Source organism: Panthera onca, chromosome D3, assembly GCF_046562875.1.
Source record: "Panthera onca isolate mPanOnc1 chromosome D3, mPanOnc1 haplotype 2, whole genome shotgun sequence".
In the NCBI taxonomy this organism is placed as follows: domain Eukaryota; kingdom Metazoa; phylum Chordata; class Mammalia; order Carnivora; family Felidae; genus Panthera; species Panthera onca.
In genome coordinates, this window is record NC_138350.1 from 17116829 (window position 1) to 17142109 (window position 25281).

General features: G+C 49.5%; 1 protein-coding gene across 1 annotated transcript in view; it reads left to right on the forward strand.

Moving 5' to 3' along the window:
* The window catches only part of MYO1H (myosin IH), a 46190-nt gene extending 21124 nt beyond the window's left edge, over nucleotides 1–25066 (forward strand). Inside the window, exons 15-31 of the mRNA XM_060612516.3 lie at nucleotides 2664–2710; nucleotides 5404–5484; nucleotides 6134–6239; nucleotides 6999–7116; nucleotides 10995–11108; nucleotides 14452–14528; nucleotides 15731–15799; nucleotides 17107–17191; nucleotides 18041–18200; nucleotides 19049–19132; nucleotides 19927–20020; nucleotides 20206–20261; nucleotides 20833–20968; nucleotides 21382–21452; nucleotides 21810–21907; nucleotides 22796–22895; nucleotides 23998–25066. Coding sequence (XP_060468499.3) covers nucleotides 2664–2710; nucleotides 5404–5484; nucleotides 6134–6239; nucleotides 6999–7116; nucleotides 10995–11108; nucleotides 14452–14528; nucleotides 15731–15799; nucleotides 17107–17191; nucleotides 18041–18200; nucleotides 19049–19132; nucleotides 19927–20020; nucleotides 20206–20261; nucleotides 20833–20968; nucleotides 21382–21452; nucleotides 21810–21907; nucleotides 22796–22895; nucleotides 23998–24024 — 1523 coding nt within the window. The 3' untranslated portion in view covers nucleotides 24025–25066. The remainder of the gene's footprint in view (nucleotides 1–2663; nucleotides 2711–5403; nucleotides 5485–6133; nucleotides 6240–6998; nucleotides 7117–10994; nucleotides 11109–14451; nucleotides 14529–15730; nucleotides 15800–17106; nucleotides 17192–18040; nucleotides 18201–19048; nucleotides 19133–19926; nucleotides 20021–20205; nucleotides 20262–20832; nucleotides 20969–21381; nucleotides 21453–21809; nucleotides 21908–22795; nucleotides 22896–23997) is intronic.
* Nucleotides 25067–25281: the final 215 nt, after the last annotated feature.

The following is a 25281-nucleotide window of genomic DNA, read 5'->3' on the forward strand; positions in this document are numbered from 1 at the left end:
ATTTAAAAAGCAACATGTATTTTTTCTCTTGAATTCAGAGTGGTATAAAAACAGAAAACATTTTCAAATGGAATGAATCTCTCTTTGTGGATAATTGATTGATTGTCATCATCAATAATATACACATAACGCAAGAAGTTCCTAACGGTACAGAAAAGTCCAAAAAAGGGAACTAAAAGTCCCCTTTACTCCTAGTTTCTCCCACAGGAACCAACAGTTTCTTGTAATTTCTTTCAGGAAAATAGAAATATCTTCTGCATCTACTTAAGTATGTGGGGACACATATACATATTCAAATAACACACATATGCACACGCACTTAAGTAACACAGATTGTTATTCTGTGTTCTCTGTTTTGCATTTTTTTTCATTTAATGAAAACGAGAAAAATTGTTTGTTTTTGTTTTAAATGTTTGTTTATTTATTTTTGAGAGAGAGAGAGAGGGAGAAAAAGCGTGTGCCCAAGTGAGCTAGGGGCACAGAGACAGAGAGAGAGAGAGAGAGAGAGAGAGAGAGAGAGAGAGATAGAAGCGGGGCTCATATTCACCCGAACTGGGGCTCAAGCTCACCTAGTGTGAGAGAGAGAGAGAGAGAGAGAGAGAGAGAGATAGAAGCGGGGCTCATATTCACCCGAACTGGGGCTCAAGCTCACCTAGTGTGGGATTTGAACTCATGGGATCATGACCTGAGCCGAAGTCAGATGCACCCAGGTGCCCTAAATGTTTATTTTTGAGCGAAAGAGCGTGAACAGGGGAGGGGCAGAGAGAGAGAGAAGGAGAGAGAGGGAGACAGAAGATCCGAAGCAGGCTCAGTCCTGACAGCAGAGAGCCCAGTGTGGGGTTAAACACACTAACCTCAAGACCATGATCTGAGCCAAAGTCAGACGCTCAACCGACTGAGCCACCCAGGAGCCCAAGATCATTTGGATTCCAATTAATGCTCAATACTTACTGTAGGCCAGACACTGTCCCAGTGCTTCACCTCACAGAACCGTTTTATTATCCTTCTTTTAATCTCGAAGGCAACTGAGCTCAGAGAAGTCAAGTAACTTGCCCAAGGTCACTCAGATAGTAAGTGACAGAGCTGGGGTTCAGACCCACACCTTTTGCCTCCGCACTCACATCTATTCTCCGTAGCAGCCAACAGATTGCACCACGTTTCTTTTGAGAGGCTACAGACACTCCCTCTAGGGCTGTGTCCTTTGACCTGTTTGATGGACACAGCTTGTTTCCAGTTTTGTTTCTTGTAAACCCTGCTGTCGTTGACCCCCTTGCATATTTCACTTGGCCAATCTGTGCATGTTAGATACGTAGCATAAATTCCCAAAAGTGACATTGCTAAGTTAAAAGTTCTATCAGAAATTAGTTTGGGGGCGCCTGGGCGGCTCAGTGGGTTGAGGGTCCAACTTTGGCTCAGGTCATGACCTCGTGGTTCGTGGGTTTGAGCCCCTGAGTCGGGCTCTCCGCTGTCACTGCACAGCCCACTTCAAATCCTCTGTCTCCTTCTCTGTCTGTGCCTCCCCTGCTTGTTCTCTCTCTCTCTCTCTCTCTCTCTCTCTCTCTCTCTCTCTCTCTCAACAATAAACGTTTAAAAAGTTTTTCTAGGAAGAAAACCTTACGCCAAGTGAAATAAGCCAGTTACAAAAGGACAAAACCCTGCATCATTCCCATTATAAGGCGTAGTCAAATTAGAAGAGGAGCCAAATTCCTAGAGGCAGAAAGTGGTGGTTACGTTAGCATTTAACGGGGTCAGAGTTTCAGTTTGAGAAGGTGAAGCATTTTGGAGACGACTGGTGGTGCCGGTTACACAGCAGTGTGGCCGTGCTTAATACCCCTGAACACGTAACAATAGCTAAAATGCTACATTTTATGTTATGTCTGTTTTGCCACAATAAGGATGCCAGTCTTGGTGACTCCAAATAGTCTTCTGAAAAGGTTAGGTCTCAGACGCCTTTTTTTAGTTGGTTTTGATTGTATAACGTCATTTAGTTATGAACGCAATTATTAGTAACCGATAAGGTTTTAAGCGAGCACTGAACAAACCAAGTTTTAACATTGGAAATGGCGAGTTTCCCTTTGTATGAAGACACTGTTGGGTGCCTCGAGTCCTGGGGCTTCAGCTTGGCTTTGCTAAGTGGTGGGATGATTTTCTCACCTGGCTTCGCCTGGCCCCTCTTGAAATTCAGCACCCCCTTCCTTGTTCTGACGTCATTCCGTTTATACGTAGTTCTATGCTATGGGACTAGGACATATCTACAGTGCTTCGCGTAAAATCTCTACCTTCTTGTGAGAGCTAAGTGGGAGTTTAGAGTACGGCGTGTATGCCATAGATTCAACTCTGAGGACCTCATTCTCAACCAAGGGTGAGCTAACTCCTCCAGGAACATCTGGCCATGACTAGAGACAATTTGACTCTTGCAGCTAGAGAAGGTGACACTGACATCATATGGGTAGAGGTCAGGGATGCTGTTAAACATTCTGTGATTCGCAAGATGGACCCCACAACAAAGTCTTTTCAGCCCCAAATGTGAGCAGTGCCAAGGCTGGGAAGCTCCGACCTGATCCTAGGAGATTATTTGCAGGGTTTCCTTTTGCGATCACTTGGGATGGAAATGCATTTTTAGGCAAAGCCATTGACTCAAAAAAAGTTTCAACGTTTTACAGGTTTCTTGGAAAAGAACAATGATCTCCTCTACAGACATCTGAAAGAAGTAAGTGTGAAGTTTAACCGTGTGTGTTTCTGATGGTTATTAGATATCACCCATGACCCAGATTTGGGGCTAGATTGGGCCTCCTGGATTTTTCTCTGCAGTCCTTTACGATAGACCTTCATGGCCGGAACAGATATTTGAGGTCATCTGTACGATGTGCCCTTGATCCAACGTGCCTATTCAAGTGTGTATGTTGCCCCTGCTGTGTGCCAGAACTCTGTACCCGCTCGGGGTGGTCCTTGCTCTCACGAGGCTTACCGTGGGGGTGGGGAGTGGCCGAGGATAAATATATACATTGACCCCTGAACAACAAGATCCCGCCAATCCTCCGTGCAGTCAAACATCCACCTATAACTGGGCACCTGGGTGGCTCAGTTGGCTAAGCATCTGACCTCGGCCCAGGTCATGACCTGATAGTTTACGAGCTCGAGCCTTGCATCGGGCTCCGTGCCGCCTGTGCGGAGTCTGCTTGGGATTCTCTCTCTCTTTCTTCCTCTCTCTCTGCCCCTGCCATGCTCTCTCTGTTTCTCAAAAATAAATAATTTTAAAAATCCATGTATGACTTTTGACTTCCCACAACTTAACTGCTAACAGCCTGCCGTTGACCGGAAACCTTACTGATGCATGAACAGCCGATTCACATATATTTTGTCTGTTACGTGTATCATATATGCTGCATTCTTAAAAGGAGGTAAGCTAGAGAAAAGAAAATGTTAGTAAGAAAATCTTACAGAGATTCTTAAATACAGAGAACAAACTTGAGGCCCCCAAACCAAGAGCACACTGTATACTCTGTATGTTAGCCAACTAAACAATAAATCGTATTAAAAAAAAAAAAAGAAAATCTTAAAATACATTTATAGTAATGGTACTGTTAAAAAAAAAAAAAACTACATGTAAGTGGATCCACATGGTTCAAATCCGTATTGTTCAAAGGTCAACTGCACACGATAAGTTATCCATCAGTGAGAAGTGCTATGAAGAAAATAAGGAAATATGATTGAGAGGGACATTTTCTTTTTTAAAGTTTGTTTATTTTGAGAGAGACAGAGCATGAATGGGGGATGAGCAGAGAGAGGGAGAGGGAGAATCCCAAGCAGGCTCAGCACTGATGCAGAGCCTGACACAGGGGCTTGAATTCACAAACTGTGAGATCATGACCTGAGCCAAAATCAAGAGTCAGATGCTTAACTGATCGAGCCACCCAGGTGCCCTGAGAGGGACATTTTAAATTTAGTTTAAGAGATCAAAGAAAGCACCCCTCTGGAGGTGACTTTGAGCTGTTGACTGGAAAAAATGGGGTTTCTCCAGGGTGGGGGGACCAGCATGTGCAAAGGCCCTGAGGCCCAGATGAGTTCAGTGTGTGTTCAGTGACGAGTATAATGTTAGGAGCGGGGACTGAGCCCATCAGGATGAAGTGCCCAAGGAGGAGTAGAGATTTTTGTTCTGGTGCAGCGGGAATATAGCAGGGTAGCACAAACAGAGGATGAAGAGACGGACCCTGAGAAATCTCAACTTGTTCCAGGTCACACGGTGAGGTGGGGCTGAGATTAGCCCCTAGGGCTGCTGCTGCAAGTCCCAGTCTCCCTCCATGTACCTCACTGATCAGAAAAACCTTGGGTGTTGTAGAGCCTTGCTTTGCATTGAAACAGTCAACTGTTTTATAAAAATGGGATTTTACTTAAGTAGCTTGGTCTACAAAGAGCTTAACCGTTAGGGAGGCATTTTCAGAGTGGACGCACAAACCAGTCATTTCAGGGATGTCTTCTGCCCTCCCTGGTCTTTCTCTGTCACTTCTAGGTCCTCTTGTCCCCACCTCTGGGGTTCAGGATAGAGAAGCAATTCCTAACTTTGGATCTCTGCTCCAGGAAGGTGCTCCCTGGGTCATTGTCAGCCCCACCCCTTCCCAACTGGGGGTCTCGGGCAGACCTCCCCATCTGGTGAGGTGGGTCTGGTGGGGCCTCCCTCTCAGAGTCGCGGTGAATGACACAGGAGTGGAAGGGCCGGGCCGACACAGGGAACGTAATAATCGTCTCCTGACGATTTGACACACTGGCCTCTGTGTGCCATGCCCCTGCCCCTCACAAACCCACCCACGGAGGGGGCTTCCCATGGAAAAATCTCCAAGTCTCTCACTTGACCAGCCAGGGCTGAGGCTCCTTGCACTTTGTTTTGGCTTCAAAATGGGTCATTTCAATTTGCTCTCTCCTGTATGCAAATTGCTCTTTCCTGCTGTTGTAAATGCAGAATTAGAGTGTATTAAACAATTTTTTTTTAAACTTAAAGAAACGTTGGGGGGCACAGGGGGTTCCGTTGGTTAAGCGTCTGACTTCGGCTCAGGTCATGACCTTGCCGTTCGTGGGTTCAAGCCCCGCATTGGACTCTGTGCTGACAGCTCAGAGCCTGGAGCCTCCTTCAGATTCTGTGTCTCCTTCTCTCTCTGCCCCCACCCCCCTCCACTCTCTGTCTGTCTCTCTCTTTCTCTCAAAAATCAATAAGTAAACTTAAAAAATACCATAAAATGAAGCTTTAAACATTTCCTTCCGTGTTTGACTATGTCTTTTCCCCACTTCTTCAAGTGCTCCGGAAGTAAGTGGCTCTGGGACCTTGTGCACACTTATGCAAACTCTCCTGAAGGCCCCTTAGTGATTTCCGAAACACTGAACGTGGAACTCGTTTCTTTTTACTTGCAGGTGCTCTGCAGTTCCAAAAATCGCATCCTGAAGGATTGCTTCCTGGTGGCTGAGTTAGAAAACCGAAGAAGGCCACCAACGGTGAGTGGGGAGGTGGGGAAAAAATGCTCATGCAGAATTAGAAAGGTAGCAAAAATCAGCCAGAGGGCACAGTTACCCCCAGTTACCTATACATTTTAAGCTGCCCTTCCTTTTTCTGGAAATGTTGCTAACATGTTCTACTAAATATATACTTTCCAAGTGTAGCAACCAGTGTGCTTATTTGCACTCAGTGCCTACTGTGTAGAGGGGGCACAGGAGTTAACGCTGACAAAATGGACAAGATCTCTCTTCTCATGGGGCTTATAATCTAGTGAAAGAAAATATGGGAAAATACCATCAAAGAAAGAAAGAACTTAAAACAGTGTGTCATAAAGGAAGCTTGGTAACAAGGAAGTAAGAGAGCATGGGGGCGATGGTCTCAATGGCGATACTGGCTCTTACAAGGCGCTCATCACATATTTGCTAAGTGAAGGAAGAATTCTGGACAGGTGCTTGTCCGGCTTCTGCTTGACCAGTCTGAGCCTGTACTTCTCGGGCCAGGACATTCAGAACCTTCTCCTAATGGGCAGAATGGTAATGGGTAGGATAATATGTCAGGAATTGGGACCTAAAGGGCTGGCCAATCTTCTCTGTATTTACTTGGAGCTGCAATCTCTACTTAGTTCATCCTCTCTCTCTCTTTCTCAAGGTGGGGACTCAGTTTAAAAACAGCCTGAGCAGCCTTCTGGAAATCCTCATCTCTAAGGAACCTTCATACATCCGTTGCATCAAGCCCAATGAGAGGAAAGAACCCAGTGAGTCATGAATCGTTCTGAACACTGAACTCAGGGAAATAAGGCTGGGAGGAAAGCCAAGGTGGCAGTGGGTTAAAATCCTAACAAAAAAACAAAAACCCCACAGGCTTGCTCCTTGCTCTCCATACATGATTTATTTTCATTTTTAAATAATAGAAGGTAAATGAATAGGGAGGGAGAGGAGTTTTTTTGGTGGTCCTGTGTGACCATTGCTCAGAGCCTGGCCAGTTTCAGGAGCAGCACAGCTGAGCCAGGCAGATGTCAGAGGTGGGGGGAAGCAGTGTTGCTTCTCTCTAGCCAGCGAACAGTTTTCCAAATGGTCTGGGACTTGGGTATCTTCCATGCTCATGCCATGGTCGGTAACACAGTTGTATAGTCAGAGGCTTACAGAAGGCAGGCAGGAAGAGCACGTGAGTGAAGCAGGATGTAAGGCAATAGGGAGTGGAGGGGACTGTGGCGAACTGCAAAGGGCACATGCTGTCTAAAGGAGCAGCCCTATTACCTTCCAGCTAGTTATTGCCACGTGGGACTCTAGCCCAGCATGGCCGGATATCTTTTTTTTTTTTTTAAGAGAAGCCAGAAATCCAATTTTTGCTGTAAATTCCCCCATTAAAATAAAACAACAGAGTTAGGACCTGACAAAATATGTCCGTGGCCAGACCCAGCCCACAGATGGTCAGCTTGCAGCCTGTGATCTGTCTTGGTTGAAACGGAGCCATGGAATCCTTTACTGTCACTCTCCCTTCTGTGTTTCCAAAGGCAAGTTTGATGACTTGCTCATAAGGCATCAGATCAAGTACCTGGGGCTGATGGAGCACCTGCGGGTGAGACGGGCTGGCTTTGCACACCGGCGGAAATATGAACATTTCTTGCAAAGGTAAAGTTGGTTTTGTTGAGTTGAAGCTGGTACAAATGCCTACTGTGTGAGGACTCTCAGGGTGCGTTGCTGAATAAAAGGCCAGGCCCCGGGCAACTCCATTTGGTTAATTGCTGTAGACGTGACTGTGATGAGCACTAACACTTTGCAGAATAGGAAACTGATTCACTGTACCTCCTTCCCTTCCTGACGTTAAGCCTGTAACTTCTTGGAGTCCAGGAAACACAGGTTAACGCACAGACCTGCCACCCAGGGGGCAGAGTGGGCAGTGCACCACTTGAGTCTGTACTTAGTTGGGGAAGACCCTTCCCATGGTGATTGTAGGTGCTAGTTTAGCCTTCAGTCTGGAAGCGATCCTCTCGGCCTCATGGGCTATCAAGAGAAGGAGGTGTAGTGGTGTGAACATAAGTTCATAAGGATTTAATGATATAATCCCACCACCACCACCACTCAAATTGCTTGTGCACCAGCACTTCATTGGTGGGGGGCTATGTGTGAATTTGTCCTACCAAAAAAACAAAACAAAACAAAACACACATTCTCACACACTCAAGGGAAGCAGAATAAAATTGTTATTTTTGTGGGTCGCCATGGTTGAATATTGGCAACTTTATATTTTAACCTGATACTAAGCTGCTTTTGAGCTTCAACTGTATAAAAGCCTTGTGCACGAGCTTACGTTTTTCATCAGATTTCTTGCATTTTGCAACTTACATCCAGATCCTGCCCTTTGAAACTTGAGCGTTTTCTAGCAGCTCTAATTTTTAGCCCCTGATTTAGTGATCTCAGATCTTTCTCTACCAAAGATCATGTTTATTTTTCTCCCATGAGCCTCATGCCTTGATAAGTAATATCTGCTTATATGCATTTATTAAGTAATAATCTCTTTCCTTACTGTTCTGTTAATGATTTATATACCTGCTGACACCCTTTAGCTGTAACCCCCTTATCTCCTTACCACCCCCACTCCAGCCCGAAGCAGTCACTAACCTACTGCTTGTCTCTCTAGATTTCCCCATTCTGAACATTTCATATGCATGAAATCATACAGTATGTGGCCTTTTGTGACTGGTTTCTGTCACTTGGCATCGTGTTTTCAAGGTTCATCCCTGTTGTAGTGTATATTTTCATTCCTTTTGAGGGCTGAATCATGCTCCATTGCGTGGATAGACAGGCCACATTCTATTTATGCATTATCAGTTGATGGGCATTTGGATTGTTTCTGCTCGGGGCTATTATGAATAATACTGTTAGGAACATACATGCATAGGTTTTTATGTGGACATGTATTTTTATTTGGGAGGGGGTATACCTATGAGTAGATTACTAGGTTGTATGATAATTCAATGTTTATTTGTTTGAGGAACTACCAGACTGTTTGCTTTGTGTTTGCTCATCAGCTACTTGTATTTCATTCATCATTTTCACATATCCATTTTTTTCTGAGTCTAACTTGGGGTAGAGATGGCCAGAATCAGCAGCCACCGCCCACCCTACCCCCCAAACACATGCGCGTTTGACGTTCCCATTTTTTTTTTTGCATTTTTTTGCACTTCACACATCTTCTTTTTCTATTTTGTTATCGCCTGAGGCTCCTTCACTCTTTCTGTAAATACTACTGAGCACCTGCTGTGTGCCAGCGCTGTCCTTGGTGCTGGGTAACTGCAGGACAGCACAGACCCCACTGCAGCATGGGGTTTACTTCCCAGTGGGGGAGCCCACTAGCTATAATGAGGATATAGGCGGTCAAGTGGGGATATGTCTTTGAAGAGAAATGAATCTGGGGAGGGGAAAGAGGAGCAGGGTCGAAAGGTGGAAGGCTTTACCTCTTTAGGTAAGGTGGTCTGGGAGGGCCTTTCCAAGTGGAGGGAGGGAGCCATGAAGGTATTTGGGGACAGTGATCCAGGGAGAAGAGCCTGGAGGTGGGAACTGGGTGGGCTGGAGGACCAGCCAGGAGGCTGGCATGGCTGCAGGTCAGTGGGCTCAGGGATGGGCTAAAGATGATCATATGTGTGCACCCTGCCTGGCCTTACTTCCCTTGATCAGGAAGCTATTGTATCTCACATTTGAAATTTACTAGTGGAACTTACACAGATGGAACGTACTAGTCTCTCTCCCTGCCAGTGTTTAAGGCATCTCCTCATTCCCCGCCGTGTCTGTCTAGCCCATGTTTGGACAACTTTGATGACGTGTGCTAGTGATGGGCGTGGCCTGGACAGCCGGGAGCAGGGCCTGGGGCTGTACTGTGTTCCCTGGGGTTGGCGTGCCCCTGTGCCTTTGTGCGTACGTGACTAGACCGGGAAAGGTAACCAGGGAAGAACACATGACACTCAGTGCCTGTCTTAATTCAGGCGGCTAAACCAAAGTACCGGGGACTGGGTGGTTTACAAACAACAGAAATTTATTTCTCACAGTTTGGGAGGCTGGAAATCTGAGCTCGAGATAGCAGCGTGGTCATGTTCCGGTGAGGACTATCTTCTGGGTTGCATGAAGTCCGCCATTCTCTCATATCCTCGCGTGGGGGAAAGAGGGTGAGGGAGATCTCTGGAGGCCTCTGTTATAGGGACACTCATCCCTTTCATGGAGGCTCCCTCATGACCTCATCACCTCCCAAAGACCCCACCTCCTAAAGCCATCACATCGTGGGTTAGGATTTCAGCATGAGAATTTAGGAGTAAGGAGACGACACAAACATTCAGTCCATTGCCCTTCATGGACTTGCTCATAAAGTATAGTTCCTGGAAAATAAACCCATTTTTAACAGAGTAAAATGTGGGGTCCTGGGTGGCTCAGTTGGTTAAGCATCCGACTTCGACTCAGGTCATGATCTTGCAGTCCGTGGGTTCGAGCCCCGTGTCGGGCTCTGTGCTGACAGCTCAGAACCTGGATCCTGTTTCGGATTCTGGGTCTCCCCCTCTCTCTGCCCCTCCCCTGATCACACGCTGTGTCTCTCTCAAATATAAACATTAATGGATTTTAAAAAACAGTGTAAAATGTGATTTCGAAATAGTAGGAACCATGTAACATTATTAAGGGCAAGAAGCATAGTAGGAGTAACGTAGCTAACATTTTTTTGAAGTCTCGGACTGTGTCCAGTGCTCTCCACAGATTATCTCCCTTCAGCCTTGTGACGGTCCCACGAGAAGGGCTTGTTATTGTTCGTGTTGCACAGGGTGAGGAGGTGAAGTGACTTGCCCGGCTCCTGAGCTGGACTCAAACCCAGCCAGGGCGGTCCCGGATATAGTTTCTACCCTTGGTCCACGGGCACTTGGAATTCTGCGTTCTCTTATTTCATTATGTTTCAGACAACCATGGTTCTGTCTATGGTGACCACATATAGAAGGGAGTTGTATTGTGTGCTGAAATCAGGTTCTTAAATCAGCATTACGTCCAAAATTACCCTTGAGAAATCCCTCGTCACTTACCAAGCACGGTACCTTTTCTTCCTGTGCTGGCCCACGTTCATTTATCTATTCATTCATCGGCAGACGGACGTTTGGGTTGTGTCTACCTTTTGTCTATGATGAGTGATGACACCGTGAACGTTCATGTATGAGCTTGTGTGTGGACGTATGTTTTCATGTCTCTGCGTGTGTACTTAGGAGTGGAATGGAGTTTCTTGGGTGGGGTGTCTGACGATGTCATTGTTCTATGAAGACAGACCCAACCCACCCCGTTGAGACCGTTTCTCCCTTTTATGTTTCTTGCCAAGTATGTTGTTATTGAATTCAAGGAAGTTGGTATGATGAGTCTGCTAGATTGTGCTGAGTTGCTGACATACCACAGCGGAGCACATCCTGAGCTCTGGAGGGGAGTGGGGGTGGGGGAGGTGAGTGGAAGGTCCGAAGGCTTTCTGGAAGGGCCTCTCCTCTCCCCAGGTACAAGTCCTTGTGCCCAGACACCTGGCCACACTGGCACGGGCCTCCAGCAGAGGGCGTAGAACGGCTGATCCAGTACATCGGCTACACGCCCGAGGAGTACAAGTTAGGGAGGTAAGTGGCCAAGAAATCCCCGTTGAAAAGCTTTGTGCATTGACCCGTATGCGTCTAGAGCCTGGAGATGAATTTTTAAAGGAATTTACGTAGACGTACAAGTGGATACCTCCATCCACTCAAGTTAGATGCAGCTCCGTGAAGAAAACACTGTGTGTACCTGCTCACCTTGCTTTGCTCACACAGAATATTGCACGACGTTTCTGAAAGCAGCTGAGTGTCCACAGTTGAGCTCAGTTCTGACACTGTCTACCTAGGTAGTGTCCAATGCCCAAGTTAAGGACTCAGCCTCGCCAGACTGTCTACCCCCGCCCCCCACTTCAGATGCCAGTTACAAGTCCCACTGGTCACCTGTGCTTCTGACCACTGACTGGCTAGCTATTGGAGGTTCCCAGGACCCCCTCTTTGGGTTCAATCGATTGGCTAGAGTGGCTCAGAAAACTCAGAAAAAAATTTTACTTGGGTCCCTGAGTGGCTCGGTCGGTGGAGCCATCAGCTCAGGACATGGTCTCGCGTTTCAGGAGTTCGAGCCCCGCATCAGGCTCACTGCTGTCAGTGAAGAACCTGCTTCAGAACTTCTGTTCCCCTCTCTCTGCCTCTCCTCCGCTTGCACAGATGCTCTCTCTCTCTCTCTCTCTCAAAAATAAAAATTAAAGAAAAACTAAAACATTTTTCTTACTGGATTGCCGGCTTATTACAAAAAAATAGAACTCAAGAACAGCCAGATGGAAGAGATACATAGGGCGGGGTCTGGGGAAGAAGCCTGGAACTTCCATGCCCTCTCCAGGTACACTCAGAATATCAAGCCACGTCTTTTTTTGGCGGGGGGCACGGGGGAGCGGTTATGGAGGCTTCATTACATGGGCACGATTGACAAAGTCATCAGTTCAACCCCCAGCCCCCCTCCCCTACCTCGAGGCGGGGCTGAAAGTTCTCAGCCTCTCATCTCAAGATTGGTTTCCCTGGCAGCCGGCTCCCATCCTTAGGTCATCCTTTGCACACATCGCTTCCTTAGCAGAAACTCGGGTGTGGTGTGGTCGAAAGGGATCTGTTAATGACTAGTGAGACACCCGTTTCACTCTTATCCCTTTGAAACCATTTCAGGAACAGAGTCCAAATATAACAAGAAGAGGCCCCTGTTGCTCTAATTACAAGGATTTGGGGAGCCGTGATACTGGAACAGGACAAAGACCAAATACATCTATTTTTTGAATGTTTGTTTATTTTGAGAGAGTACGCGCAGGGGAGGGGCAGGGAGGGGGAGAGAGAATCCCAAGCAGGCTCTGCCCTGCCAGTGCAGAGAGCAACACGGGGCTCGATCTCAGGAACTGTGGTTAAGAGTCGGACACTCAACCGATGCTTAACTGGCTGAGCCCGCCAGGCATCCCCAAATATGTATTTATTATTAAGAGTCACAACATCACAAGCTCCAAGTGGTTGGAAGGGCTCTAGCACTGCCTACGGGAGGAGATTAAGTTGGAAAGGAACCCTGTGTTCTATACCTCACTCAGGGCTGGGTTGAACGTCTTTGCCTGCAAGATGAGTTTGTTTGGTCTTGTTATTGATCACATGCACGCAGGACCTCTCAGAGGGGATATTAGGACTTCTGTGATGCCAAAGCTCCTCGGGCATCCCAGAAGGTGGTGTTCTAGAACTCCGAGTACATTACTATCGCTGTAGTTGTCTGTGAGGAGAACTTTTGTACACATTGGAAGCGTTTGAGGCAGAACTCCGTGGGGCGAACCGCGAAGAGTTTAGTTTGTCCTATAAGTCCTTTTGGTCAGGGTGAATTTGGTGGTAGGGAGCGGTGCCCAAGGGTATAGACGGGCATTCCCAGGCCACAGAGAATCCAGCTCCAGGGATCTCTGCCTTCGAATCTATCAGGGGCTTTGCCTGTCAACTCCTAACTCCCACTCACATACAGACAGCCGTCTGGCCACCTGGTCCCTCTCCATCCTTACACTTCTGTCCTGGGACCTGCTTCAACTATTAACCACATTTCTAAGCCTGATCCCTGAGGGGAATGGAGCTTCACACAGCCCAAGGGAGGCGGACTAAAGAGGTCATAGGTGGTAAGTTGCCCTCACAGGGTGTGTAGGGCAGGTAGAAAGTGATGCATATTGATAATTTATCTTTGCTGGTGGAGGGGATTTCCTTTTTTTTTTTTTTTTTTTTTTTTTTTTAACATTTACTTTTTGAGAGACAGAACGTGAGCGGAGGAGGGACAGAGAGAGAGAGAGAGAGGGAGACACAGAATCCGAAGCAGGCTCCAGGCTCGGAGCTGTCAGCACAGAGCCTGACGTGGGGCTCGAACTCACGAACTATGAGATCATGACCTGCGCCGAAGTCAGACGCTTAACAAATTGAGCCACGCAGGTGCCCCAAGGGGATCTTCTTTTAAACTGAGACTGGGGGCACCTGGGTGGCTCAGTTGGTTAAGCATCCGATTCTTGATTTCGGCTCAGGCCATGATCTCACGGTTCTTGGGATTGAGCCCCATATCAGGCTCTGCACTGACAGTGTGGAACCTACTTGGGATCCTCTCTGTCCCTCTCGGCCCCTCCCCCACTTGTGCGTGCACACACTCTCTCTCAAATAAACATTTTTTAAAAAGATAAAACCTGGGGCGCCTGGGTGGCTCAGTTGGTTGAGCGTCCGACTTCGGCTTGGGTCATGATCTCGCGGTCCGTGAGTTTGAGCCCCACGTCAGGCTCTGTGCTGACAGCTCAGAGCCTGGAGCCTGTTTCGGATTCTGTGTCTCCCTCTCTCTCTGACCCTCCCCCGTTCATGCTCTGTCTCTCCCTGTCTCAAAAATAACGTTAAAATTTTTTTTTTTTAAAAAGAAGATAAAACCTAAAAAACAAAACAAAACTGAGACTCCTATTCCTTGTCATCAATCTTCAAAGCCTAAGGAACTAACTTCAAGTCAAATCAATGTAGTAGTTTCCTGAGGCTGGTAACGAATGACCACAGACTGGCTGGCTTTAAACAACAGAAGAGTGTTCTTGAGGTGTCGGCGGGCTCTGTGGGAGGGTCCTTCCTTGCCTCTTCCAGCTTCTGGTGGCTCCTGACCTTCCTTGGCTTGTGGCCACTTCCCTCCAGTCTCTGCTTCTGTCTTCACATGAACCTCCCTGTGCCTGTGTGTCCTTTTCTGTCCCTTAGATGCACACGCATGCCGGATTTAGGTGAACCCTAGTTCTGGATGATCTCTTCTCCATCCCTACCTTGATGACCTCTGCAAAGACCCTATTGCCAGATAAGATCACATTCTGAGGTTCTGGCGAGGGGACACTATTCAAGCCAGCCAATTACTCATGACAACGATCTTTTCTTTCACTTCTAGAACCAAGATATTCATTCGTTTCCCCAGAACTCTGTTTGCTACTGAAGATGCCTTTGAATTTAGTAAACATCAATTAGGTATGATTTTCTTTTTCTTTTTTCTTTTCTTTTTTTTTTTTTTTTCCTGTCCTGATTTCCGTAGAATGTGAAATGAACCGGCTTAGCTTGGGTTACATCTTACACATGGTGTCTGATCTAATGTAAGAAGCACTCGCTTTGGAAACCCAGAATGAGAACACATGGGTTTATATGCCTTAATGCGTGTTTGGAGGGTAGTCATGGATGCACCCGGCAACTTAAATGCCGGATTGCCATCCCACTTGTTAGGACCCGAACCTCAAATGAAGCTTTGAACACTTCGTTCATACCGGTATGATGCCGGAAGGTGTCGCCTCAAAGCCTGCAGGCACGGGGGGCGGGGTGGGGGCGCGGGGCGCGGGGAGCACAGCGAACGGCAAATGAGAAAAGTTCTGGGGTGGAGGTTGGGGGTGCAAAAAAATGTAAAAACTCCTGGAGTGCAGCGGGGCTTCTCCCTTGAAATCTCAACTGGTCTGTCGAGACAGACCCTGCCGCGTATACCTGAGTGCTTTCTGTGTGCCAGGTACATATTAAGTCCTCTGCCCTCAGGACCTCGTTGTGCTCTTTAAAACTAACCTGTGCAGCTGTATTATCTCCACTTTGCAGTCAGGGAAACTGAGGCCCAAGACGTTGGTAACTTGATGAAGGCTGCACAGCTAGTAAGCGGCAGAGCTTGGTTTGGAACATGGGTCTGCCCGCCTTCAGGAGCCGGGCTTGTGACCACCGTCCTTTTTTTGGACCGTGACAGCAGTGGGCACCAATCCCGGGACCTGGTTTCTGGGTGGGTGCTGGCTGCAGGGGGGACCCCAGCGTTTCTCACCAGCCCCCAGGGAATGGGATGCCACTGGTCTGTGGGGTCCTCAGTGCACCTGGCTTGTGTTGGGAACTCAGTCCCCAGGTGGAGGGAGGTGGACGGGGCAGCTCGAGGGCGAGCAAGCATGTGGTCCGAGGGCCATGGAACCGAGGGCCAGCAGGCCCCCGTAGACAGACGGGGGTGGGGAGTCTGTTCTTTACCCTGGAGGGAGGAAGGAGGGAGGGAGGGAGGGGGAGGGAGGGAGGATGGGCCCACCCCTTCCCATCTCTTCCCAGTCAGCTCCGCACGGCACACCCCGAGGGCTGCTTCTGACCTGCCCTTGGAAAAGCGCTACCACGCAGGTGCACAACTGAAAGCCATCTCACCAAAACTTTTGTTTCATTTTAAGTTGCAAGAATCCAAGCCACATACAAAGCCTGCCTAGAGAGGAGAGTGTACGTGAGAAAGAGACACGCAGGTAAGAATTAAAACAGAAACGTGCCCGTCTGCAGTGAGCCAGACCTCTGCGGTCTCTCTCATCCCTGCTGTACCTGGAGCTCAGGCCCCTTTGGTGGCTTCTCTCCCCTTGCTCGGCCTTGAAACCTTGCGTGTGTCTCTTCTTTATTCTCTTGACCCGAGATTGCAACGGAGTGGCCCGTATTCCTCCCACGGACGTGGTTTATTGGATCCTACCGCGTGTGCCTGTTTACAGAATAACTCTTTTAAAAGAATGCCAACACCAGGAGTACCTTGGGAACCCGTCTCCTGTCGCTCTCCTGTCCCTTCTCAACCCTGCCCCCCCCGCCCCCATCTCTCTTTGCAATTCTGCATTTCTCATTGCCTTGTTTTCCTCTATAGCTTTACCATCTATGGATACGTCTCTAAACAACAGTTTTATTGGCTGACACATTTGGAACTCCGTAAGATTATCCTGTTTATATTTTTAGGCATGTGTTTGTTTCCGAAATGCAACCAGTCGACGTGCGCAGGTTTGGTCATTTACTGTCACGGCTGCGTAGGATTGCACCGTATCACACGTTGGCAAACTTTCCTAAAGACCAGGTGGTACTGTAGACTTGGGGGTCACCCGGCCTCGGTCACAGCTACTCAGCTCTGACATTGTATCAGGAAGGTACTATAGGCTATATGTAAATAAACGGGCATAGTCGTGTGGCAGTAAACCTTTGTTTACAAAAACAGATGGCCCGCGGGCCGCAGTTTGCCAACCCCCGTTCATAATTCAGCCATTCGCTGGATGGACGCATGGGTTGTTTCAGTTGTTTGCTTTTATAACAGAAAACAGTGCTGCTATGAGGAGCACACAAGAAAGTATTTTTTCTAATCCGAATAACTGAACAAAATCTGCAAAGCACTTAAAAACTGGGAAGCAAGTCAGAAATCTATGTGTCCCAATTTACGTATCTCAGTTCTCAAGTGTAGGCAACTTAAAGCACACATCAGTTGAGACCAGCCGCGGGCGGCAACAAAACTGACGGGTCCCTCAGGAAGGCCTGGGGAAACTCTGATCCCCTCACGTCATTGTGGGGCTTTCCTTGAAGCTTCCTGCAGCACCCCTGGGGTTCCTCTGTTGCCCTGGTTCAGTTGTCTGAACCGCCCCCCACGCTCCCCACAAGAACTGGTAACACTCACCACCTTTCCATCTCTCGGGCAGAGTGCGGGTGGGTATCCGGATGTTTGTGGAGTGGCTGAATGTTTCTGGAAAAAAGCCATTGTATTGAAATGTGATCGTGCTCACCTTCTAATGCTGGCAGTGAACTCTTTCAGCCATCACACTTGAAGCCCACTGGCGCGGGGCCCTGGCTCGGAAGCTGGCCAAAAGGAGAAAGTGGGCTGTGTGGACCGTAAAAAAGTGAGTTCTCTGTAGAAGGTGGTCGCGGACTTGGCTGAGTTCTTTGGCTTTGTGCCGAAAGCCCATCTTCCCTTCAGGGTATCAGCCCCTAAGAATTCAGCTCTGTGGCTTTCCTCTGAGCTCCCTAATTTGACGGTGACCACGATTTAGTACGCTTGTCAGTTTCTCTTAGTTCAAAAGTCGCAGGGTCAGCTGCCCTCCAATGCCAGGCAGGAAAAAGTGAATTTCACGAGCTGGGATAAGACGATAAGGCATGGTGGGGACTGCGGCTAAGTCCATTGCTTTCTTCTGAGCTCCCTAATTGGACAGTGATCACAATTCAGTACGCCTGTCAGTTTCTCTTAGTTCAAAAGTCACAAGGTCAGCTGCCCTCCGGTGCCAGGCAGGAAAAAGTGAATTTCACGAGCTGGGATAAGATGATAAGGCATGGTGGGAACTGCAGCTAACTTTGGAAAGCTCAGTCCACCTCAGAGGGGCAGTCACTACTCCAGCTGACTGCTGCCTTGGAGAAATGCCAGCTTAGTGTTGCCACAGATTCTTGATAACCAGTCCCCCCCCTCCCCCTCCGCCCACCCAAGGTTGGCTGGAAATCTGGCTTTCGTGTACTATTTCCCAATATTGTTGTTAGCAACTAATTCAAACCACTCAAAACAAAACCGAAGATAGCATGGGTGAAATAGAGCACATTTTCGGGGCAGACCCGACCTGTGGGCCACGGAACGGTCGCCCCACCTGGCGACCCAAACAACCTGCACCATTTTGGCCTCCTTTGCAAACAGGTGGGGAGAGAGCCCGAGGCTCCGTGAAGAAATGGGCCAGAAAATTAACAGAAACCACTTGCCGCTTCAGGTTCATAAAGGGATTCATCAACCGCAACAAGCCTCTCTGCCCGGACAATGAGGAGTTTATCGTGTTCGTGCGGAAGAATTACATCTTGAACCTCCGGTATCATGTCCCAAAGAACGTCTTGGACAAGAGCTGGCTGAGGCCTCCTGGCATTTTAGAAAATGTGAGGATGACACGCAGATTGTTGTTGCAAGTGACTCGGGCAGCGACGGGGCTCAGCTGGTGTATCTTTGTGCCACCACCCTTGGCTCGAAAGGCTTTAGCGAAGCACTTCTTTGCAAGGCTGTCCTATGAGAAATGTCGCTCCTCTCAATTCGTACTCTCAAGCCAATGGAGGTTGGTTAGCACGGAGCATTTGCGAATAGCGCTGCCCTTGGTGTGGCCTTCCTGATGGCTTATAATGACTGTCACCTAGAACAGCGTTTCTCAAAAGAAGGTCCAAGGATCCTGTGGCTGGAGCACAGTGGGGGCCTCTGTAAGAAACCGGGCCCCAGCCCAGGTCCGCTGAGCAGTTCTTAGAGTCTTTTTTTTTAGCCGGGTCCTCGGGTGACTCAAACACATTCAAGTTCGAGAAGCAGTAGCTTAGCAACGGTGAAAAGGTAATGCAAGATTGGAAGATTAGTTGCTTTCTCGGGCTTTAAAATACTAATGCTGTACTGGGGCGCCTGCATGGCTCAGTCAGTTAAGTGTCCAAGTCTTGGTTTCAGCTCAAGTCATGATCTCGAGGTTCATGGGATTAAACCCCACGTCAGGCTCTGTGCTGACAGCAAGGAGCCTGCTTGGGATTCTCCCTCCCTCCCTCCCCCCACCCCGCCCCTCCCCACCGCTCATGCTCGCTTGCTCTCAAAGTAAATAAACTTAAAAAAAACAAAAAAACAAAAAAACACTAATGCTGTAGTTGAAATCGGACTGAATTCGACTTGCTTTCAGAGCCTCTGTCTTGGTGGCCACAGCCCAAGACTGGGCCTGAGTGAGGCGGGTAGAGCAGAAGTGCGTGTGTTCTCCACACAGGCCTCGGACCTGCTCAGGAAGATGTGCACCAGGAACCTGGTTCGGAAGTACTGTCGCGGGATCACGGCCGAGAGGAAGGCGCTGGTAAGGACGGGGAGCCCGGGCGGGTGGCGAAGGTGCTGGAAGGTCCGGGGTGGGCGGCGCTCGCCCACCATCTCTCCTGGGAGCCCAGGGGTCACACCGGGCGCATGCCTCCTGCATGTGTTGGGGATGGAACACAAGAAGGCCACTTAGGTCAGAGCCCCTTGTTCAAGGACAGATGTTGCAAGTGCTTCTGCTCACGCTGTTGCCATGGGAACACAGCCCAGATGGCCCCCGTGCTGCACGGAAGGCCGGGCCCCTTCTCTGCTGGAGGGTTTTGTGTCTGCTTGTCTGCAGGTCCGTAAAGCGCTAGAGAGTCCTCTCTCAGGGTCTGCGGGCCGCACGATCTCTGTTGCAGTCACTCGACTCTGCGAGCAGAGCACGGAAGCTGCCGGACAGCACACATGAATGAGTGGCGTAGCCAGGCTGCAAAACAAACAAACAAAAACTTAGAAACAACCGGCAGCAGGCTGGATCTGGCCCCCGCTGGATCTGGCCCCCGGGGCTGGAGTTTGCAGGCAGACCTCTGACCCAGAAGGAGGAAACTGCTGTCTGAAATTCTGAAAATTCCCCTGCTGGGAAGGGAGTGCAAGAGACCAGCACGAAGTGTCAGCTCCAGTCTCTGCCAGCATAATTTTTAGGGGCACTTTGGCCAAAGCCTGGAATGTGCTGTCATTTCCGGGCGGAGGTATGACGAGGCCTCTACAGCTGATCACGGAAAGTGAGCTGTGCCGCGGACCTCCGTCTCAAGGAGCCCCACGGCTCCCACTTTTGTACTTTCCTCTCTCTGTTACCAGATGCAGCAAAAGGTGGTTACAAGTGAACTCTTCAGGGCGAAGAAAGAAGGTTATGCAGAGGCCTTAAACCAGCCCTTCGCCAACAGTCGGATCGGTAAGTACGTTCTTCTGTTTGTGCACTCGCTTAGAGGGTCAGAAGATGACGCCTGACTCCGGAGAGTCTCCTGGCCATAGTGGAGGTCTTGGTCACAGAGAGACGTAAACCCAGCAGGTACCAGTGGCTTTTGCACCACGATGGCGTTTAGTTGACGATTCACTGTGCTCCGATTCCCTCCCCAGATGAAGGAGACATTAATCCCAAAGTACTTCAACTCATCAGCAGTGAGAAAATCCAGGTAGGGATGTGTTGTGTCCTGGCATCAGTCAGGATTCCCTCACGAAGCGTGAGAACAGGGTCTGTCTTCTGTACGAGGGGTGTCTGGAAGTGCTGTTGAAATGCAGGGGTGCGTGGGGATGGGCAGGGTTCACAACTGTGATGCTCTGGGTATTAACAAAGACTGTGGGGCCCGCATGATCCCTAGGCACCTATTTGCTGTTCTTACGGTCCTTATCTGTCACCCCAGGAACCGGGTTGGGTTTTCCTATGAAATTGAGTGAAACACAGCCATGAAATTAATCGTTAAACACCCCCTATTAGCAGCAGCAATGTGGCGGGGTGCCAACATGGCACAACTTAGTAGCCATGCGCCATCTGGGCAGGTTACTTCAGCTCTTGCTGCCTTTGTCCCTCTGTGGGTGGGGGTGGCAGGGTTACGGAGAGGCCCCAGGGTTCCATGGCAGGAAGCGCTGTGTGGTAATACCTGCTCACCGATAAGCAGGTGAGTGCTGGAAGTAAGGAGCTCAGTACTCTGCCCCCTCCGCCCACGGAGTCCCCTTCCCTTCATGGTGACGGTCACCTCTTCGCAGTACGGTGTCCCGGTCATTAAATACGACAGGAAGGGCTTCCGGGCGCGGGAGCGGCAGTTCCTCCTCACTCAGAAAGCGGCTTACGTGGTGGAACTTGCCAAAATCAAGCAGAAAATAGCGTACTCGGCACTCAAAGGTAAGAAGCCAGCGACCGTACGGCTGTTCACGGGGTCGACTTAGCTTCTGGGCTCACCAGTTAAGAAGACACCCTCCAGTGGAAGACCGAAGTGGAGGGTGCCCTTAAAGCCTGGGGCTGCCGGGGCCTGGCCTGTGCTTCTCTTTCTGGCATAAATATCAACGGCCACCCCTTCGCTCCAGTATCCAGCTTGGACAACCGTCCCCTTCTCCGATGACCTGTGCTGTATCCCGAGCACAGCCCTTCACAGCCTCACGGCATGCTCATTGCTGGAGTGTGCCCTTCTTCCTGCTGGGCCCAGCTGGGAGGGAAAGAGTGTGGGGTTGGGGCACCCCCAGGTATGCCTCCTCTTTCTTCCTGCATTGATTTCAAGTTGTCCGGTTCCCGGTCCCTAACTCTGGATCTGTCTTAAGGGGTCTCCACCAGCAGCCTCAGTGATGGAATCTTGGTCATTCACGTGTCGCCGGAGGACAGCAAACAAAAGGTAATTGCCGGCCACCCGTCTCTGCTGACAGAGGGAGACCACCGCCACGATATTCAGTTGCCTGCCGCAGAGCCTCGGTATTGGAGGGTGTTTTCCTTTTGAGCCACTGCTCCCGGGGTGCCTGGGTGGCTCAGTCGGTTGAGCGTCCGACTTCGGCTCAGGTCACGATCTCACGGTTCGTGAGTTCGAGCCCCGCGTCAGGCTCTGTGCTGACAGCTCAGTGCCTGGAGCCTGCTTCGGATTCTGTGTTTCCCTCTCTCTCTCTCTCTCTGTCCCTCCCCTGCTCATGCTCTGTCTCTCTCAAAAATAAAAATTAAAAAAGCCACTGCTTCTGGAACAGCTATGTCTTCTTCTCAGGGGGATGCCGTCTTACAGTGTGAACATATCTTTGAAGCCATTACTAAGCTCGTCATGCTGGTGAAGCGGGGGAACATTGTCAATGTCGTCCAGGGGAGGTAGGTGGTTTTGCCCAGCGATCGCTCACTCACATAGGAAACCGTGGTCTCACATCCCAGTTCTCCAAGGAGGGCCTTATGTTCCTGAGGGAAGCTGTCACTGAGTGAAAGGTGGACCTCTGGGCCAGAGCAGGTGACGGCCACACCCTTCCTGTTGATGGTTGTTGTTCGGGACCGTTGGCCGAGCACGATGGGCCCAGAGCTTTGCAGGCTGCCTACAACTGATGAGGGCAGAGTGGCAACATTACTTTAGGACGGAAAAGAAAACCATCTGACACATAGATGGGGTGCTCTTACTCGATTCTCTCAGCTCTGAAGGATGGCCACGTTTTCCATGTCAGGGGCACAAAGCGGCTAAGCAGCAGGCCCAGTGTCACCTGGCTGGTGGGGGATGGTGTGGGGGTTCCTGAGGCCATGCTGGATTCTCGTTCGCAGACGGGATCAGGAGGCGCTGTGCCCCCCCCCCCCCAGCCCCTGGGAAAGCAGGTCTTCCTGCTGCCCCTATTAGGTCTGAAGCCACCCTAATGTCCTGAGCAAATCCATTATGTACAAGAGGGGGGCACAGAGTGGGGTTGGTTTTGCTGGACCTCACAGGGAGACCCGCCCCCCCAGCCACGAGAGTTTCAGCAGGACCATATGTAGGTGGTTCTTCAGACATCAAATTGGCCCCTTGAAGGACTGAACGTGCTAAAGTAATTTGAGAATAACCACAGGAACGTGGTGAGTTTTCTCCGTTACGGAACTGGTGGTCTTTTGGGTACTCAAGTAAAATAAAACTCTATTAAAACAGGAATTTGATCTTGAAACCAGTAAAGCTGCATAAGCGAATTTCTTTTGTAGACAAGAGGCAAAAAAAGGTCAGTAATTGATGATTTTGTGTATTTCCAGTTTACGGTTTTATATTAGTCCTGGAAAAGAAGGCACGATCGTTTTCGACACGGGACCCGAAGAGCAAATCTATAAAGATAAAAATGGACAGTTAACCGTGGTGAGTGGCTGGCGGGGGAGGGAGGCGTGAGCAGTCTGACATGAGAATATAGACTGTTCACTTCTCCCTCTATTCTCGATTCTGTATCAAAACAGGAAGGTATGGATACCAGGGGTACAGATTCACACAATGAATGAAAAGGGGGGAAAATAAAGCAAGTTCACCTCCCAGTTTTGGTTGTTAGTAAACAGGAAGTTGACGTTCAGTCCTTCTCGGTTTTAAAGGTCGAAGCCACCTTTTCACTGCCTGGTAAAGGCCTTACGCCTTACCACAGTGGTTCTCATTCGTGTTTCCAACACTGGAGTCTCCTGTGAGTTTCCAAAAGTACCAGTGCCTGAGTCTCAGACGCGGTGATGTAATTGGCTTGGCGGGGGCGTGGCCGGGGCTTTGGAATGTGAGCACTCTCTGGTCGGCTCAAGTCCAGCTGGCGTGCTCCATGCTGTGCCCTCCCTCCCGGGTCCGACCACGCGGGACCCGGCATCTCAACAGTCCTCGCTGTAGCGGGAGTACACAGAGCTTAGTTTGATCCAATTTTGCTAGGAAATAGCCTATTACAACCTGAGCGGGCTGTTTTAAGATGTCTTTTGTATACATGCACCCGGTATCCTTAGTTGATACAAACGAACGAGAAAACGGTCTGTCGACGTACAGAGTGTCTTGTACCTATTTTAATTTATATCCCCTTAACTATGAAACTGTGACTGTGGATGTAAACAGCACCCAAAAGGCTTTTGTGATCCAAATGCCCCTAAACGCCTTCAGGGAGAAGTTGAAATCTTTAAGTACTACTTTGGATTTAAAGCATCAGAGGAGTTTTCAGTCTACGTGCTGTCTTAGGGGCATGACCTTCAGGAGTAATTCTGTCCTGAGAGTCACACGGCCTGACTGGCTCGGGCTGAAGATGCCTTTTCTAAATCCCATTTCCTTTTCTGAATGCCCTCTGCCTCGAAGATGCCTTTTCTAAATCCCATTTCCTTTTCTGAATGCCCTCTGCCTCGAGTCCGGTGGGGCTGGCTTCTCCAGGCTGGTCCACACCCACTGCCCCGCTGTGGACCACCGGGTGAGAAGAGGGCTCTGACCTAAGTGTGGCCTCTCTCCCAAGGTGTCGGTCCGCACGACTTCCTCCTGACCTCTCCGGTGGCTGGCTGTGCTCCGGCTGAGGAAAGCGCCCAGGAAGTGGGGGGCTGTCCAGGTGGCTACACCTTCCGGGAAAGGGGACAGCAGCTCTAGCAAAAGGAGATCCCATCTGAAGAGACTGAGGGGCACCTGTCCCCCTCCCGGCTCTCTGCTGCCCTGGGGCGCCGAAGTCAAAGGTCCTCTTCAGGGGCCCAACCTCAAGCCGCCTACGGGGATGGTGTTCCGTGTCCCTACCTGGACCTTCCCTAGATGGGTATGTGAACACGTCATTATACGGTGGGCGACAGATGCTCTGCCTTTGTCAAGGCCGCAGTGGTCCCGAGGAACACAGGAGCATGTATGTGATCTGAGAGGAAAATTTCATAAAGCTGCAGAATTTGAATTTTGCTTTAACTCAGTGGAACTCACCACACCCGATGCCTTAACGTTTCTGACGCAGCTCCCCAGCTGGAGGCCGAAGCGCCTGTCCCTCCCCCGTCCCCCTTCCCTCCCTAGTATTAAAATCAAAGGGGTAGCAACCCCAGCGGATTCACTTTCTCCCCAAGACTTCCTCGCAGTGTTTAAATTCAAACACTACAGAACGAACGCAGGAAACATTTCAACAGAAGCATTACGTAACTTTTATTTTACACGTCCACAAATGCTTGTACAACATACAGTGACTACTTCTAACGTTTATAGCATTTCTTCTCATAGCACAGAGAGAAAGGTTAGTGACACACAGGCGCGCTACGGTGACGCTGGGTGGAGCCCTAAGGGAGGGCGGAGGAGCGGTGCTGACACTTGGGTCCCGAGCAGCTGCTGTGAGGTGCACGCCAGCACGCGTCAGCCGAGGGGGGGGTACCTGCCCCTCAGCCAGGCTGCTTACCTGCTACCCTGGGGGTGGGGGAGGGGGACAGAAGAGGCTACTCCAGGATTGTCTTGGGCACAGGCCCCCGGTCCCCACCAACAAGGACCTCTGGACAAGGGACCCAAAGCTGTTCTACTTTAACTGTAAGCTCTTACACTGTAATAAAACACTTCACCAAATCTTAGGCCAGTGTTTTTACTTAGATGGTTCTTCAGTATAAATATTGACCTTGGTTTGCCCTTCGTGCTAGCATAAAAATCAGTTCCTCGTAGAATACGTTTGCCGACAGAGCTTGGACCAGCCAACGCTTCCTGTCAGCTCCTGGCTCCGCAGCTAACGGCCTCCCTCGCCATGGAATGTTTCGGGAACCTGTTCCGTTCCCGAGAAAGCAAAGACTCA